The sequence below is a fragment of the Canis aureus genome, chromosome 5 (assembly GCF_053574225.1).
Source record: "Canis aureus isolate CA01 chromosome 5, VMU_Caureus_v.1.0, whole genome shotgun sequence".
Classification (NCBI taxonomy): domain Eukaryota; kingdom Metazoa; phylum Chordata; class Mammalia; order Carnivora; family Canidae; genus Canis; species Canis aureus.
In genome coordinates this window covers 67,492,517-67,510,090 of record NC_135615.1, presented here as the reverse complement: position 1 = coordinate 67,510,090, position 17,574 = coordinate 67,492,517, and the positions used below count along the sequence as shown (strand labels likewise).

The 17,574-nt window shown below is 43.0% G+C and overlaps 2 protein-coding genes across 15 annotated transcripts in view; one reads left to right on the top strand and one right to left on the bottom strand.

Moving 5' to 3' along the window:
• The window catches only part of LONP2 (lon peptidase 2, peroxisomal), a 94,997-nt gene extending 88,609 nt beyond the window's left edge, over positions 1–6,388 (top strand). For 2 of the 3 annotated variants that reach the window (XM_077898509.1, XM_077898511.1), the window contains exons 13-15: positions 2,270–2,477; positions 2,897–3,087; positions 5,970–6,388. In XM_077898509.1, the coding sequence (XP_077754635.1) occupies positions 2,270–2,477; positions 2,897–3,087; positions 5,970–6,191 (621 nt within the window). In that variant the 3' untranslated portion in view covers positions 6,192–6,388. Of the gene's footprint in view, positions 1–2,269; positions 2,478–2,896; positions 3,088–3,293; positions 3,352–5,969 lie in introns of all 3 variants that reach the window. The other variant, XM_077898510.1, reaches the window with a different exon arrangement.
• A 3,176-nt stretch (positions 6,389–9,564) lies between these two features.
• SIAH1 (siah E3 ubiquitin protein ligase 1) overlaps positions 9,565–17,574 on the bottom strand; it is an 80,525-nt gene continuing 72,515 nt past the window's right edge. For 11 of the 12 annotated variants that reach the window (XM_077898516.1, XM_077898515.1, XM_077898519.1 and 8 more), the window contains one exon: positions 9,565–13,163. In XM_077898516.1, the coding sequence (XP_077754642.1) occupies positions 12,313–13,163 (851 nt within the window). In that variant the 3' untranslated portion in view covers positions 9,565–12,312. Of the gene's footprint in view, positions 13,164–15,467; positions 16,062–17,574 lie in introns of those variants that run through there. The other variant, XM_077898514.1, reaches the window with a different exon arrangement.

The following is a 17,574-nucleotide window of genomic DNA, read 5'->3' as shown; positions in this document are numbered from 1 at the left end:
GGACACTTAATCTCGAACTCGGGGCTGAGGTAGAGCCCCGTGGTGGGTGTAGAGATCACATAAAAATAAAGTTTCAAAAAAAAAAAAAAAGCACGACAGGGCACCTGAGTGGCTCAGTCGGTGAAGCGTCTGCCTTCGGCTCAGGTCATGATACTGGAGACCTGGGATCAAGCCCGGAGCCCGGCTCCCTGCTCAGGGTGAAGTCGGCTTCTCCCTCTCCCTCTGCCACTCCACCCTGCTCGCTCGGCCCTCCCCCCCACTATGTTTCCAAGTCTAAGAATTAGAGATCCTTTACCTTTTAGATAACTACTGTTAGCCGTAATTACAGAGATTCTAGGGTTGCTGGTAATCAAGCCCATCTGTTCTTCTGCCTGTATGTTGCTGTTAAATCACAGATTTGTCATCCTCCCGTCTTCAGGTTACTATGAGATCACTTCCCATCAAGTCTGAATAAAGTGCCTGTGGGCCCAAATGTTTCTGGCTTGGCCATATGCACTTATCTGTCCCCCGATCCTTTCTGTGAACAATGCACCAGTCACCTCTGCCCGGAGTACAAGGCTTCCAACAGATGGAGAGTGTTGGGAGACTGTGAAACAGTAGTCAACAAGCACCTGACTCCTGATTCTTCGGGGGCGTTTTTGGTATTCTGAAAAATGAGTTTTGAGGATCTAAGCTGTAAAAAAGGGGTGGTTCTTGTTACAGCTAACCGCTAAGCGTAATGGCTTTTTCTATTAAATGAACTAACATGAGTCAGTGTCCTGAGGATTATTCTTCAGGATTAGTTCACTCAGCCCCAGAAAAGAGCCACCCAGAGTAGATGTCGTAAAGGTATAGGAAATTATTTTATATTAGAAAAAGATAAGCCTCGGGAGCACTTTTATAAATAGTTTCTATGTTTTCCTTAAATAGTATTGATCATCTATGTCTTTCTCCTCAAGTACATATGGAACAGGGCAAGTGCCAGAGCTGAGGGAGGTGGAATCCGGAACATGCTTTTGGCTCAGCGTTTGGACTTCCAAGTCTCTCACTTATCAGATGAAGTTAATTAGAATTAAAATTTTTAAATATGAAACAAACTTTCAAAACATGCTATCAGGTTTGCCACCAAAACTAAGTGCCTCTTAGCTTTCGTGGATGCCACATGTGATTTTGGAGTGTTTTAAAGTCAGGATTTTCACCATCTAAGCCCCTTGGAAAGAAGTAAGCATCAGCAACGCAGCTCTTTTACCCAGAAACTCCCAACTCTTGGTTCTGCTTCTCCTCAGTGAGAAGGTTACCTCTGCTGGAAACATGTCCTATTTGGGCTAGTGGTGGGTTGACACGTTGTACTCAGCTCCTCTGACACGGTAGCTTGGTGGGATAGGGAATTTGGAGGCTCAGAGGGTGAGTAAAAGTGAATGTGATTGTGTTTCAACCATACTGTTCCTTTTATGTGTTCTCCTAACCTGGATGAACTGGCTCATCACCGGGCTCGTGGTCTCAGGCAAATGTCACGTTCAGTTTCCAGCAGCAGTGAGGACACACAGTGGGCCTCCAGGCACACGTGGAGTATTATCTTCTAGTGTTCCTACAGCAATAACACAGATGGTAACGTGGCAGAGAAGTAAAATCTAGGGGGTTTATTACAAGCCTTCATACTTGGCCACTGGAGCAAGTAGTTCTTAAATGTGTGTCTGAAACAGGGTTTCTGCTTTCAGAAGAAAATGTACGATTACTTAAAATGCAGTTAGGGGCAGCCCCGGTGGCTCAGCGGTTTAGGGCCACCTTCAGCCCAGGGCGTGATCCTGGAGACTGGGGATCGAGTCCCACGTCGGGCTCCCTGCATGGAGCCTGCTTCTCCCTCTGCCTGTGTCTCTGCCTCTCTCTCTCTCCCTCTCCCTCCGTCTCTCTCTCTCTCTCTCTCTCTGTCATGAATAAATAAAATCTTTTTTTAAAAAATGCAGTTAGGTTCTGGAGTACTTATAAATTTGCAGCCTAATACAAATATTTAAGTAGATAAAACAGTTGGATTTGTTCCTTGAAAATTAGAGCACATGTAACTAAATGTGGCTCCTAATCAGTAATTCACACGTATTTTAAGGTAAAATTGCTTCTGATAAATGCCAAACAGGAAGTTTTGTTTTTCTTCTGGCAGAAAGCTATACATAGTTAAGGGGTGACTCCAGATCCTTTTGAGTTGAAGCCTAAACTGAAGAGGTAGGCTCTGGCAGCGTGTTGTGATGGGGTTGGCCAGTCTTGGTGACTGATCGTTTTTCTTCTTTCTCTCAAGGTGTCTGAACGGTTAAGTCAACCAGGAGTGGCAATAGGTCTGGCTTGGACCCCCTTAGGTGGGGAAATCATGTTCGTGGAGGCAAGCCGAATGGATGGCGAAGGTCAGCTAACTCTGACTGGCCAGCTAGGGGACGTCATGAAGGAGTCTGCCCATCTCGCCATCAGCTGGCTCCGCAGCAATGCAAAGAAGTACCATCTGACAAATGGTGAGTGGCCCAGCTGAGCCGGAGGCGCAGCGGGAAGCGGGGAGGAGCCTTTGGCCCATGCTCTAGGAGACCTCTCCCAGTTCTGGGACAAGGATTAAGATGGGCTCTAGAGGAAGAGTTATACACCTTCAAGAAAGTACAAACCTTTGATTTTGAAGACCCATAGAAATTCTAGTTCCCGTGTTAGGGCTGTGTGGCTAGTCCTGAACTAGAAACTGATTTCAAGGTTTTGTTTTCAGTTCTACTTGGAATGGAATAAAACTCTTCTTCCAGACCCCACTCTAATTGTACCACCCATTAATATTTTGAGGAATTCATTTACCCAAAACATTCATTTTTATCTTTTTGATTTTCTTTTTTAGGAGAAAAAGAAAACAGGTTTAATTTTCAACATTAAAATCCTTATTTCCTTTTTTAAGCTTCTGGAAGTTTTGATCTTCTTGACAACACAGACATCCATCTGCACTTCCCAGCTGGTGCTGTCACAAAAGATGGACCATCTGCTGGGGTTACCATAGTAACCTGTCTTGCCTCACTTTTTAGTGGGCGGCTGGTGCGTTCAGATGTAGCCATGACTGGAGAAATCACACTGAGAGGTCTTGTTCTTCCAGTAAGTCTGAAGAAAGTGATTTATGTGGTTTTAAATTTTTTTAATTTTAAGTTTAAATTAATAATAGTTTCTCTTCTTCATATATATATATATATATACCTTAGCTTTAAACACTTTAAAGTTTTATGCTTGTAACTAATTCATATTTTTCAGTATTGATCATATAAAATACTGACAATTTTCCCCATGTTTTCCCTTCTACTAAGAAAGAAGACTTGCGAGGGAAAGAAATACTTCTGGTCATCAGAAATGTCAGCCGCTAAGGTGAAGAGTTAGCAAATTGTTAACCAGATAACTTCAATGTAAAACAGGATAGCAGCTGATTTTTTTTTAAACTTTAGGCTAACTTCTGAACTTTTGAAGTCCCTGTGCGATGAGACCTCCTATAGATAACTTAGATTACTGTAGTTGATAGATTTTTAGAAAAATCAGTAGAAAATGAAAGCTGTAATAACAAAGACCAGCTATGTCTAATTACTAAATTTTTTTAAAGTTCTATATATATGGAGCTTTGGGGCTCCCCTCCATACCCTAAACTGCTTAGGAAAACACATAAAATACAGAGAACTTGAGCGGTCATTTAGGGTTTTAAGTCATTCATTACCAGTACCAGTCTACAACAGAGTTTTGGCGAATTCCTAGCAAAGTGAGAAAAGAACATTCTTTATTCTGAGAACACCTATATTTTATAAGATAATTGTGAAAGCAGATCGTAGAATCACCATTCAAGATCACTAAAACTGCTCTCATTTCGCCAACTTTTAAAATTCAGCCAGGAAGTCAACCGTATTATTATGAGACATTTGTAGGTCTGTACTTGAACGGAATGGCTGATCTCTTTTCTTCACCTTACCCAGGAATTACTGCATTTAAAGAGACCGTAATAGTGGTTAATAGTGGCTAATACTAGCTGTGCTATTAAAAGGAAATGTAAATGCTTTACTGACATGAACTCTTCAGCTTTCTAGTTCAAGATGGTAGACTACGGAAAGAGTGAAAGGAATAATACAAACACTCAAAAATGAGTGGGGAGTCAGCAGCTGAGCGTTCAGCCAACTTCTAGAAGAGAGTGTCCTCCTGGCTGGTGAAACAGAATTAGGGGTAGAAATGAACTTCTCGGCGGGAATCTGGGAAAAGCATGGCTCAGAGTGTCAAGGCACGGACCAGGAGAGCAGGAAAGAGATGGGAAACAAAACCAGGGGATTCAAAGAAAATTCATAGAAATCTCCATAGCATACATGGATCCTCGCTCTCAGGGCAAATAAGCACCTACGTCAAGACTTTCCCATCCCTCTGGGCCGTGGTAGCTTTCAGTAAGCCTCCAGTTTTAAACCTATTCCATGAAACAGGAGAAAAGCCACAGCATTTAAAAATACTTAAAGCTGGCACTTCAGAGAACAGTTCAAGATCAGAGAATGAGGACAAAACTTGGACTGAAAACTTTGGTTTCATAATTAGAGAAGTATTCTGAAAAAAATAATAGAAAAGCAATCAGGCAAATCCAGTATCTATCAGGCAGGCAGGCATTCTAGCAAAGAGGAAACGGAATCTAGCAAACTGTCAAATAATGGACCGTTTCCTAGAATTGAAGGTTACTGTCAGGTTGAAAGGGCTTTACAGCAATGAGGAGAAAGATGTCATCCCCACGACTGGTCAGACAGCCGAGGAAAGAGCTGTCTCCTCAGTGACACCCAGACGTGCAGTACCTTCAAAACCCTGATGGAGAATGATTTTAAATCCAGTCTTGTATACACAGTCTTACCACCAGTCCAACAGGAGAGAAAACAGGCATTTTCAGACATGCAAGGAGTCACTTTGTCTTAGGCTCTCTGTGAGCAAGGTACTCAGAACGTGCTTCAGCAGTACACGAAGGGCCTGGACAGAGGAGGGCCTGTGCCCGAGGCTCCGGGGCAGCCAGCATTGGTGTGGGCGGTTGGAGGGCTCCGGGGGCTGTCTGCGGGGCTTACGTGCTCTGGGGGTTATGCCTGAGAGCTGCCAGCACCCCAAAACAATGATGTTTATTATTCTCACAATCTCTGTGGGTCAGGAATTCAGGAGAGGCTTAGCTGAGCTGTCTGCCTCAGAGTCCTATCTTCCAGTCAGAACACCAGCCCAGTGCACTGGGGTCCATGCACCTGACTGGTTGGCAGGATACCCCAGTTCCTCACCTTACGGCTTCTCCAGAGACTGTTGGGTGATCTCAAATATGGCAGCTGGCTACCTCCAGGGAGAGATGCAGAGAGACAGACCTAGCAGCAGCAGCAGCTCTCATTTCTTATTGGTTAACTGAAAGTCATACAGCATTCTGTTTCTTACGAGTCTCTAAGCCTGGCCCACATCCAAGGGGAAGGGAGTTAGACTCCCCTCTTTGTGAAGGGACCACTTTGGACCTATTTTAAAACCACTGTAAGAGCCTAGATCATTTGGGATATGGTTTCTTCATCAAGTGGCACAGAGATAGTTATGGCTTTAAACCTGTAGAGAAGGAAGTCATCCTGGCACACAACAGTTCTGTAGGAATGGGATTTGTGGTCAAAATAATGTAATGCTTCGCCAGAATCGACCTATAGATAAGATTGTTTTGATTACAGAATGGGGTATAAATACTAACCTGACAGTGTAAAAAGGGATCATGGACATAAGAGGTGCTCGTATCTATCAAAAATTTAGAATTTTCCCCCATTAAAAGGATTGGATATAACACAAATTAAAACAAAGAATTCACTGTATATTAACCTTTTTAGTGGCTTTCCCAGCTCGCACTATAACAAATCGGGAGATGAGTTCGATGTTCTAAATAACCGTGAAAGAAAGTTGGGTCACGGATCTCTTACAGTCTGAGGATGACCAGAAATCTGAGTAACTTTCTTCTCTCCTTATAGGTGGGTGGGATTAAAGACAAAGTGCTGGCAGCGCACAGAGCAGGATTGAAGCGAGTCATCATTCCTCAGAGGAACGAAAAAGACCTTGAAGAAATCCCGGGCAACGTACGACAGGATTTAAGTTTTGTCACAGCAAGCTGCCTGGATGAAGTTCTTAATGCAGCTTTTGATGGTGGCTTTACTGTCAGCACCAGACCTGGTCTCTTAAATAGCAAACTGTAGGCCCAAATCTCAACTTTTCAGAATTTCAAGTTATGAAGTGCCAAGAGGTATTGAAAAGGTCTTTCTTTGTTCATACCCGTAGAGGTCAGCATAGTGTCCCTTACTTGTGAATACGATCACAACAGTAACAAATCTCACTCAAGTGGTGGCTGGTGTTGATTACAGAAATGTTAATAAACTGATTAATAAAAATCAAATTGTCTTCAGTGGAATCATCACTGTCCCCGGAGGGGTACAGAGCATCAGTTCTCAGTGTGGTGCCCAGGACAGAAGCATCCGTGTGACCTGTGAACTTGTTAGAAATGTTAATTCTCAAGATCCAGACCTTCAGACAAACTATGGAGGGTGGGGGTGGGGCGCCCAGAAGTCAGTTTAACCCGCCCTCCAGGTGGCTCTTCTGCGGGGTCAGCATGCGGAAGAGCCACCGGGAGAGGTTGCTGGACCCTGAGGAGACTGACACAGGGGCCCCAAGACAAAGATGAAAACCGCACCAAAGTAAGTATTCAAGTGATGTGAAGCTCGGGGTGAGGTCTGCACACCCCAACACGGGGTGCTGCTTATGCTGAGGAAGTAGCAGCCAAACTTGGCGGTTTCTACCAGGCAGAGTGGCCTGTTAGGAACATCTTAAAAAAAAAAAAAAAAAAAAGTCCGGTCCTCAGAGGCTGCTGCCCATCCTGAGATGGTCCCCACCGTGGTACCCTGACCCTGTCACCTCCCCGCTCTGCCTGGTTGGCCTGTGCCAGGCCCCATAGACTCTCCATGTTCTCCTGTGTCTGGCTCCTTCCAGGCTCTTCTGCTCATTTTCCTTACCTGTAAAATGGGAGCAGGAGTGGTGAAGTGTTGCTGAAGATGAATGCGAACACGACACTAAAATAATACTAACTATAGAATCTTCTGTTACGGAATGTTAGATACGCAAAGATACTTTGGGATGCCCTGGATGAGCACGTTACCCAAATACCTGCTAGTAAAATCTGAACATGTTCTGGAATTACAAATCCAGATCTGGGGCTCCACTTACGGGGCTCGTCATGGCCAGTGGGGGAGCAAAAAGCATCAGCACTTTATTTTTTTTATTTATGATAGTCACAGAGAGAGAGAGAGGCAGAGACACAGGCAGAGGGAGAAGCAGGCTCCATGCACCGGGAGCCCGACATGGGATTCGATCCCGGGTCTCCAGGATCGCGCCCTGGGCCAAAGGCAGGCGCCAAACCGCTGCGCCACCCAGGGATCCTTGCACCAGCACTTTAAAAACCATTTCATGGACTATCTTCCCACCGTTTTAGGATGTTATGGCTTCTATTCAGTCATCTTCACAGGGGAGGAAAGGAAACCATGATGCTAATTCATCTTCTGCAAGCAGAGGGAGCTCATCCATCCCCAGACTGCAACGCCCCCACACCCCCAGAAACTGCAAGAGCTCAGGACGAGGTGGGGCCCACCAGCGCTCTTCTTCAGCCCCAAGCAGCTGGGGGCGCCCTCGGCTCTAGGCCGCGGCCCTTGCTGAGGGGGGGGGGGGGGTCCGCTGAACAGCTGGACCTTCCTTTCCCTGGCACTGCTTTCAGTTTTTTTTAAGTTTTATTCACTTGTCTTTTGTTGTGACAAGAGAGGAGAATTTACCATTTGGGCCAGTTTTAAGTGGGTAATTCAGGGACATTAGTCACAACGGTGTCTGGCCATCCCCCCCACCCCAAGCCTTCCCATGTTATCTTCCCAAGTTATCTTAAACTGAAGCTGTACCCACAGAACAGTGACTCCTCTTTCTTCCATTCACGTCCCCCCCACCCCCGCCACACACGCACACACAAACTCCTCGGTCTCCACGTTTGCCCCTTCCAGCTTCACCGAGTGTGTTGTCGTTCAGCCACATTGACCACAAGCCTCAGCATTTCGGGTCTCTGAACCCGGGCCCCATATCCTCCATTCGCCCCAGGATGTCAGGGTTTTTCCACCTCTTGGCTGTTGTGAAGAATTCTGTCAACGTGAGTGTGCGACCATCCCTGTCCCTACTACTACCCAAAAGTAGAGTTGCTGCTCCTAGGATGAGTCCATGCGTAGCTTTGTGAGGAGCCACAGATGACTCCTGCACGGCGTTTGCTGCTCCACTTGCCATTCCCACCAGCAATACACCAGGACCCCAGTTCTCCACCCGTGCCACGGCTTCTTTTTGGTAATAGCCCATCCCAGGGGTGTGAAGCAGCAGCTCTTGGTTTTGATTTGCATTTCCCTAGTACCTTTTCCCAGCATTGTTCTTTAAAGTGTTACCCAAACACCCTTTGTATCACAGCTGGGGTCTTATTGAAAATGTTGATTAACTCAAATTCTAATTAAGTAGGGCTAGAAGTGAGGCCTTGAGATGTATTTAACCAGTACTCCATATGCCTTTTATGTATGAGCTTTCAAAAGTATGAAAACTAAATAAAGCTTTAAGTGTCTTGGAACTTGAGAAATTATGGTCTGCTTAAAACACACGTTTTTACTGGACTCTGCCCACTTTTGTTTGAAACTTAACATTAACCGTGTCAGGGCTGAGGTCTTTTATTTAGTGCTTCTGATTACAGTGAAAAATGCCATTTAAGTGATTGACCATAAAATATTTAACATCAGTCTATAAATCTGTGACCACAAATAAGGTCTCCTGATTATGGAGTGGTATTTAAAGGCCACTAAACATACTGGGTTGTTGTTTTTAAATAAGAGGCAGGCAAAAAAATTGCATTTGCTGAGCAAAACACAAATATGTCCTCCTTTCCGCTTCTTCCTTGACATTGATCAAGACTTGCTTTTTGCTCATTGCACAAATTCTCTCTGTAAGAGTGGGAATGCAGATGGGTTTCATTTCCAGTGCCATCTCTGGTAGTGGCTGTTTGAAATGCAGAGGATTTGGATTCCCATCTTTGGACACGGTGGCTAGTGGTATCTACCACCAGGAGCTCCCTACACTAGGTAGGTGCCATCCATGTTGTGAGGTATTAAGGGCTGAGGGGAGAGTAGGCTGGCTTCCTATTTTCCAGTTAGAACCACCAAAATGAGGTAAACTTTCTATAATCAAGTGCTCGGGGAGCGAGGGGCATTAGGATTTTTGGTGAACCAAAATATCTATATAGCCACTGCCATACCTGTAGTTTGCAGAAATGTGAGCCTTAAAAGAAATTAAGCAATGTTATAAAAATCAGAGTAAATCAGAAACCTGTTCCCCAACAATCAACATATTAAAGTGGCCCATGATTCAATTCAATAGAATGAATTCAAGTTAAAGAAGATAAATGCAAAAGAGCAAGTTAGAGAGTAACACCTACCCTACCCCTATACAATTCCCTGAAAGAAAACACCACAACACAAAAAAACGAGGCAGGGCATTAATAGGAGAAAGTAGAATATTGACTGTAACAAGGATGATTTAATATCTTGAGTGAACCAAGAAATGTGGGTATAGATCTCACCATCCCTCTAGACCAAGATATGAAGAGGACTTAAAGTAGTTAACAAAAGATGAACTTACTGGATGTCAAACACACAAAATTACTATTTGCATAAATTAGCAAAACATGAGGTTACAATGAAAGGGAAAAAATCCTTCACACTGCTACTCTTAAGTGTCCACTGAAACCTCTCCAGAAACTGAGAAGTCTCACGAATATAATAAGAAAACATATAAGGATGTTCACAGCCTTTTTATAAATACCTGGAAAAGATTTACATGGGCAAACAGGACAAAGCACTATGTAAACATCAGGAAACTGGCTAAAATTCTAGTCAGTCCTTACAAAGGTTCCCCAAAATGGTGTCTTTCCAAGATTATTAAAGTGAAATGCAGGGACTGAAGTGATGTGTAAGAGGGTTGCAAAATTACATTATTTCAAAATAAGTGTGTAGGCACATGTAAATACACAAAGGACTGGAAAATAAAAATGTTCCCAGTCATCTCTGGACAGTTAGAGATCTCTTGTGTGTGCTCTAACTTCCAACCCTACACTGAGCATATATAGTACTACTGTAATCCAAGAAACACTTTAAAATATTGTAAAAATAAAATGACACACCTCCACAAAAGTATTCAATACATCAAATGTAGGGGGGAAACTGCTTTTCTAAACACATGCTAATGGGAATAGACCAAGATACACATTTGTGGTCGACCTATTCCCTTTCACCACAAAAATGGCTATACAAACACTTGATAACCAATTCAAAAAATAATGCTTCTGTAGGAAAAGAGATCACACAAATCTTCATTCTGAAAGTGGTTAACAGAAGTAAATTCTGTTATCCAGAATGGCTGGTGGGATAAGGGGGCAGTCCAAATTCTTTTTGACTAAGTTTAGTGTACCCGTAAAAGCCACACAAAATAAAATGATCTTTGGCCATTCAGAATCTTGTTAGGTGCCTCAGGGTAATTAGCAACAGTTAAGGATGCTGTTCGATATGGTGCTAGTTAAAAGCATAATAGCAGCAGCTAACATTTGTTGGGTGCTTATTATTATGTGCAAAGCACTTTTCTGGGTAACTTACTGGTATATCCCTTCTAACCCTCTGGGGTAACTATCATAATTTTTTTTTTTTTTTGTAGCTATCATAATTAACCCCACTTCACACATTAGGAAACTGAAGCAGGTCCCAAAGCTGGTGAGTGGGCTAGAGCCATGACTGACTGGCATGAGGGCCCTGGAAGGCTGCTGTAGAGCCCAGGCTCATAACTAGTACGCTAGGAAACACTAACTCATTTTAAATGGGTTTTCTTTAAGGAGAAAAAAGTCATCAGCATTTTAACTTAGTCTTCTAACAGAGTTGTGAGAATAAAAATGTCAGCAAGAGGGAAGAAAAAAACTCTTTAAATAGAGATCATATACCCATTCATTTGCTTAGAATAAATCTATCACACCTCGAAATACAGCATACTGTTTTCAATTATGAAGTACAGAATTGAACAGGAAAATAACTTTGGATTTTAATCAAACTTAGGGCTAAAGCAGACACATAAAAGTTTTTAATTTGCCAGATATTCTTTTAATGAGAATTATAAAAGACCAAAAACATTTTTTGCAAACTGCCTTTTTTTAAACAAATGATTTGCTTTTGATTACAAATACTGTGTAAGACGATGCCTTCTTCTGCAAAACCAATAAATACAAGAACAAATTTTAAACATGTGATTTGTCCAAGATATTTCAAAGAAAGAAAAAAAAAAGCCTGATTTTTTTTTTCAGTATCAAAAAAAAAAATCAGTATTCCCTAATCTTTCAAAGAATAAGTTTAAAGGTATGACTCAACTGGAGAAAGAGAGAGAGAGAGACAGACAGAAACAGAGACCATCTTACAGCTGCTTTAAATAGCTTCTGATAATTCTTCTGCTGTTACCTTTCCTTTCTGGAACTTGTATCTTCTCAAAAGACTTGAATGTAAAATATTTCTAATGAACTGATTAATGGGGGAAAAGAAAATACGTATTGAACACATAATGTATAAACTTTACCATAAACAATTATGCATATCAAAAAGACACTAACTTCAAAAAGGTACAAAAAAAAAAGTGAGGAAAAACTTGAATTACAGAAAAGAAAGTCCAATTTATTTAATGAAAAACTAGAATTAATAAAAATTAGCAAATACACACAAAAAAATATACACACACAGCAGCACTATGTATTGACTCACAAAGGGGAAAAGCAGTGGTCCAAGACCACTCAACATGGCTTGTCGGTTAAAAGAAAAAAAAACAAAAAACAAAAAACCCACACACACATACACACACGCGCGCACGCACACCAACTCGCAGGCACACACACAAAACAAAAACCCAGTATTTTTCAACAGTACACTCAATCTACAACACAAATTCAGAATTATTTTACAATGCTTCCTTTCTTAATACAAAAGATGCCCATTTTGGGTGTATATATATATATTTTTCAGTGGTTTACTGTTGACTTATTTTTAAATATATTAGTGTTACTACATGCAACTGTTTCCTGTATTTAACAGCCTTTCCTTTTATTTACCTTCATGTGTCTAGCTTCCACCTACCAAAAGTTTCAGGTTGACAGGCAGACGGCTGCCTTATTCTCTGTGAAATTGAATGCAATGGTTTTAAACACTGGCCAGAAAATGTTTGATTGCCATTTCAACACATGGAAATAGTTACATTGATGCCTAAATTGCCATTTTCTGCAAAAAGCTGTGCAATGCTGGTGTCAAAGACTAGGCAGTCACTATTCATAATGGCCGTGGCAATTCCCTCATGAATAGAGCGCGGAGTCGCTTCCCAAGTCAATCGCCGCCTATGACCATTTAGCTCAAGTCGATAAGCAAAATTTTCAGCTTGCTTGCGTGTTCCTATCAGCTGTACAATTGCAAAGAACTGCTGGTGACCATCATACTTTTCCTGTTTCTCCAATACTAACATGAAGTGAAAGCCAAAACAGGACTGCATCATCACCCAGTCAACAGCACCAGGAAGGTTAATGTCTGTTGCAAGGAAAACTATATCCTCTCCCTGTAGGGTCGTAATGGACTTATGCTGATGCATCAGATGGGGCATGACAGCATCCAAAGAGCCTTGCCATTTACAGGAAGCACCAGGGCACGGACATGAATAAGGCCTAAACTCACAGAGCTCTTCGTGGTCTGCTTTTTCTGTGTGTGGCAAAGTTATTTCACATCCAGAAGAGGCATATTTACAAGGGAAAAGTACGGAATTGGCCACTTTCTCCATAGCCAAGTTGCGAATGGATCCCAAAGGGCCCCGGCAGGTTGGACAACATGTGAGCTTTGGGCGACAGTTGCTACAAACAAGATGGCCACTCTGACACTGAAGAATGGGTGGTAACACATAGTCAAAGCAGACCGGACACTCAAAAAGACTCGCCAAGTCATTGTTGGATGCGGTTGTGCCAGTCAGGGCGGGCACCCTCTGAGACGGGGTACACTTTGAGGTTCCAGTAGGTAATGCTGTTGCAGTCTGGCGGCTCATTTCTGTAACGAAAACATAAATAAAAATAAAAAGAGGCAGGAGAAATAATTAAAACTCTCACTTGTTTTATAAATAATGTTTACATGCCAGAAATACTTAAGTTTTATGAAAAACATACTGTGAGCAAAAAGAGTAAAGGATTTAAAAAAAAAAAAACACACAAATTACACGAATTATGCATTTTGAGTATTATAGGAGTTGTGGACCAGATAAAATCTCTTTTATCAAAATGTCCCAAAACACATGTAGAATTCCCTTTCTTAAAAAAATATTAAAAATCCCTTTGGATGAATTATACAATATGGAATAAATGCTGAAACAGAAACCAGACTGTAAACAACTAAGAAACCCTGTGTTAAGTAGCTTAAGTTCAACCAAAGCTGTTTTCACTGAACTTTCCCCTCTCCCTCGGTGTTCAATTGCCCTGCTCAGTCCATTTCTTTTCCATTCTGAGGCAGCTCGAAACAGTGACAGGGAGTCAGTCACAAGTAATCCAAAGGATCACCCAGGACATCAGCTCTGATTAACTCCGCCTAATGGCAAACAGTTATCTGCTTCAGTTGTAGATTTAGGGATGGAGGGGTCGTCAGGGGAAGGGTCTGCTGCCATCCCATCATGCACCTTCATCTATTAAGTCTTCCCCTAGAATCTGAACACCAGCTACGTGTTAATTAATCTTACTTCCTACTGATCAGTAGGCCCCATAATAAAGGTGGGAGAAAGAGAAGAGAAATGGGAGGGTAATCTCAAAAGTTTTTAGGTACTCAGAGAAAGTACATCTTTCTACTCTATTTCCATTGCACAATAAAATTACATATAATTTGAAAAGGGGAAGAAAAGAAGTAATTAAAGAATAAAGATTAAAACACCAGAGACACATGCAACATTGGGGACAGTAAACAGGTTAAGAATTCCTTGTATCCTAGGGTTCACTAGTGTTGCTGAAGCATTCATCAGCACAGGAATAAATATTATTTGAGATAAATGTCATCTGGAAGAAACGACAACAATGTAACTAATTTGTCAGGCTAAATGAAAGATAAAGCAAATAAATACCTTTCCCAGGAATCTACTTTGTTAGGATATGACAGGCCATATTTGTCTCAGGCGTAACAAAAGATCAGTCTACTGATGTCCCAAGACTGTATTCCCAACAACTATACAAACCATATTTCTAACAAAACTAAAATTGAATGCCTCAAATTTAATGCTTCCTCAATGTAATCATTATTGCTGCAAAGAGCCTGACTTTAAGAAAACAACGCTGGTTACCCATGTGACTATATAAAAGCAACTGGACTTCTAGATTACTCAAGGATAGACACCAAGTGAGGGTTGAAGGTGACAAAAAAAATAGTCCACTGTCAACTAAAGTTAATATTCTACAATTCAAGAGTCTACAAAAGTACAGAATTCCACCATAAGGTGGCTTGTCACATGGACTTAAGGGACAACGGGAATCAATTCTCATCACCTGAAACACTGTACAACCCAGGTGTTTGATTCTTTGTGAGTACGAAGATCCATGCATTTTCTATCACTTGGAAACAACGGGCTCAGCCTTGCCAAAATGCCCCACGTATGCTGTATGCCTGTCTCGTGGTCCATTTTATACTGCTCACTTATGTGAGCAATGTTAGAATTGGAAAGTGGCTCCCTGCACACAAAACAGTCTAAAACACTGATGCCTTTTCAAATTACTAAACCAAACAAGCTAATCACATCAAGGAACAGTAAACTCGGCTTGTATTCAAAATAATAGAACTAGGAAAATATAAGCAAGAAAAATACTATCGTTTCATTTCCAGACCGAGCAAATAACTATACATAATCATCAATCATTCAGGCTTACATTCCAATATTATCTTTATTACTTTTGCAAACATTGTAAAAAAAAAAAAAAAAAAAAAACAAAAAACAAAAAAACAGTTTAAATCTCTAAAGAGTGAAAACAAGTGAAATGAGGCCGGTATTTCTTGCGAATGGAGGTATTACAGGACAGAAGGTGCTAAAACCTCCCAAAGCACCAAAGGTGGAACCCAGCTCCATCTTCAAACAAAAAGAACCCCAACCACAGAGCAGCCCTGCAGTAGGAACCACGGACTCAAGTGTCTTCAGACAACCCTGCAGGAGTGATGACGTAACCTGAAGCTTGGTTTAAACAGAGAAAAGTACAGTAGATCAAAAGAAACAGCAATGCAAACTAGAGCTCAATTACATTGCAGCCACTCCCTGATCCCGATTCCCCCAGCTCACAACTTTTCCCGGTTCATACTTTAAGCATCCCAGTCTCTTGGTGTCAATACCTTTTCTCTTCCTTGTCCCAGCTGCTGGCAGACATGTGAGCAAGACGCCCCTCCAGGAGTACGGAAAAGGTAAGGGAGACTTCCCGGTCATGAGAAGTCAGGCGGCTCATAGCCCTTCCCCCAGGAGCAAACACGATTTGTAACAGAGGCCCTGCTGGATGGACACGTTCTGTTCCTAAGCACGTCGGAGTTCAAGTCTTCAAGCAGCGAAGGTAAGCGCCCTGCTCTAGGATCCCCCATTCACTCCTCCGAAGCACCGGCTGCCGCAGCAGCAGAGGAACGAAGCCTCTCCCGTCCCCTCAGGAGTCCACCACACCTCCCCGCGAGCTCCAATTCGCCTGCGTTTCCAAAAATGGGCGCCATCACCGGAGCTGTCCTCCGCTGGGCCCTCAACCGCCTGCCCTGGAAGTTTGTCTTCCCCACATTCACTAGCCCGCCAGCGTGGGTGAAGGATGGGGCTGCAGGGTGCGCGGGGGCTGGTCAGGCGCACCCCGGAGCCAGCTCGGAGCTGCCGCAGGGTCCGGCCCGCCGGAGAGCCACGCGGGGCCCAGGGCTGGGCCTGGCGGTGCTGGGGGAGCCTGCTCCAGCCCGCAGCGCCCGCTGGCCTCCGCTCGCAGCGCCCAGCCCAGCCCAGCCCAGCCCAGCCCAGCCCAGCCCAGCCGCAGCGAGCGCGGGGCGGGGCGGGGCGGGGCGGGGCCGGCGCGGTGGTCACGCCCGCAAGCCCCGCCCCCCAGCCCAGGGCCGCTGGGGCGCTGCCCCGCACAACCCAGACCCTGCCCTGGACCCCAGGCAACACTGCAACCTCACCCATTTCCACAAGCTTACATTTAGTTCGAAACATGTCTTTCTGTAGAAAACAGATGCTGCCAATTCTGTATGATTTCAACCTAAGACCTACATAGAGTATATGAGAATTACGTGGCCAGAAAAGTGCTCTTCTCCTGGTTAACCATGTGTGAACTGTGCTCATAGAGTAAAAGCACTCTCCCCACTTCGTTCACTATATACTGGGCGTCAACGACCCGATTTCCTCAATTCTAACTCACTCCTCCACTTCTATCCCTGGTGACATCATACTTGAAACTCCTTCTCTTCCTTCGAATAGATTGCAGTGAGAGTAGTAAATACCCGTAACTCTATTAAACTCCTTCAACCTCCAAACTGAGATTATATTCTCTTCCCAGTCTGGGAAAACCATCTTAAATGGCCTCATTAAACAGAGAAGCTTGTGTTTTTAAAGAAGCATTACACGGGCCCCAATAAAGTCCTGGGCCTCAGATTTGCCCTGCGTCAGGTGGTACACTCAGGGGTTTAACCTGTCATTATATCATGCTTATAGGGCAGCCTTTAAACGCACAGCAGGAGCTCATGGTGGGAATGAACCCTGTGCAGTAAATTGTAGATTACCCATTTTCCAAATCAAATTTTAGTTCCAATCACTTCCAGACCCTATTGTATTCAGTCATTTCAACCTCACGTTAATATTAGGCTACACGAAACATCATTGGGAATAGAAATATGGATGAAGTTAGATAAAGTCTGCTCACTGACAAATATAAATTATTATTACCTACATTTTCATTTCCTAATACATTCACCCTAGAGCGGTCTCAGGCTGATAGGGCAGACGACTTCAAATGTTTTAGGCATCCCTGCCTTTCCAGAGTTAAAACTGAACCTAAATGTATAAAACAAGTCAAAGAGAAGGAATGATGGGGGGGAGGGGGGATCACTTTTCCCAAACTTCCGAAAGAGGTTACAGAGCCCTACAGAGTCTCTGAAAACCATTAACCTACAGACAAACCTCTCAACAAGTGAGTCAGGACAATAAAAGTGGCATCATTCTGGAGTCTCCTACACACAGCTGGATCCAAACCTAGTCTTCACCACCTGCTCAACCATAAAATGGGGACAAAATTTCCAGCCTCACGCAGCTTTTGTCTGGATTAAAGGAGATGGGTAATTCATGTACATCATAGATGGTATGCTACATACTCCAAAATATGTATTTACCTGACACCTCCAAGAGTTTCTTGTCTCGCTTGAGGTCATCTACTAGATACCTACAATGTGTGTGTTCCAAAAGATACTTTTAGTTTGTAAAGGT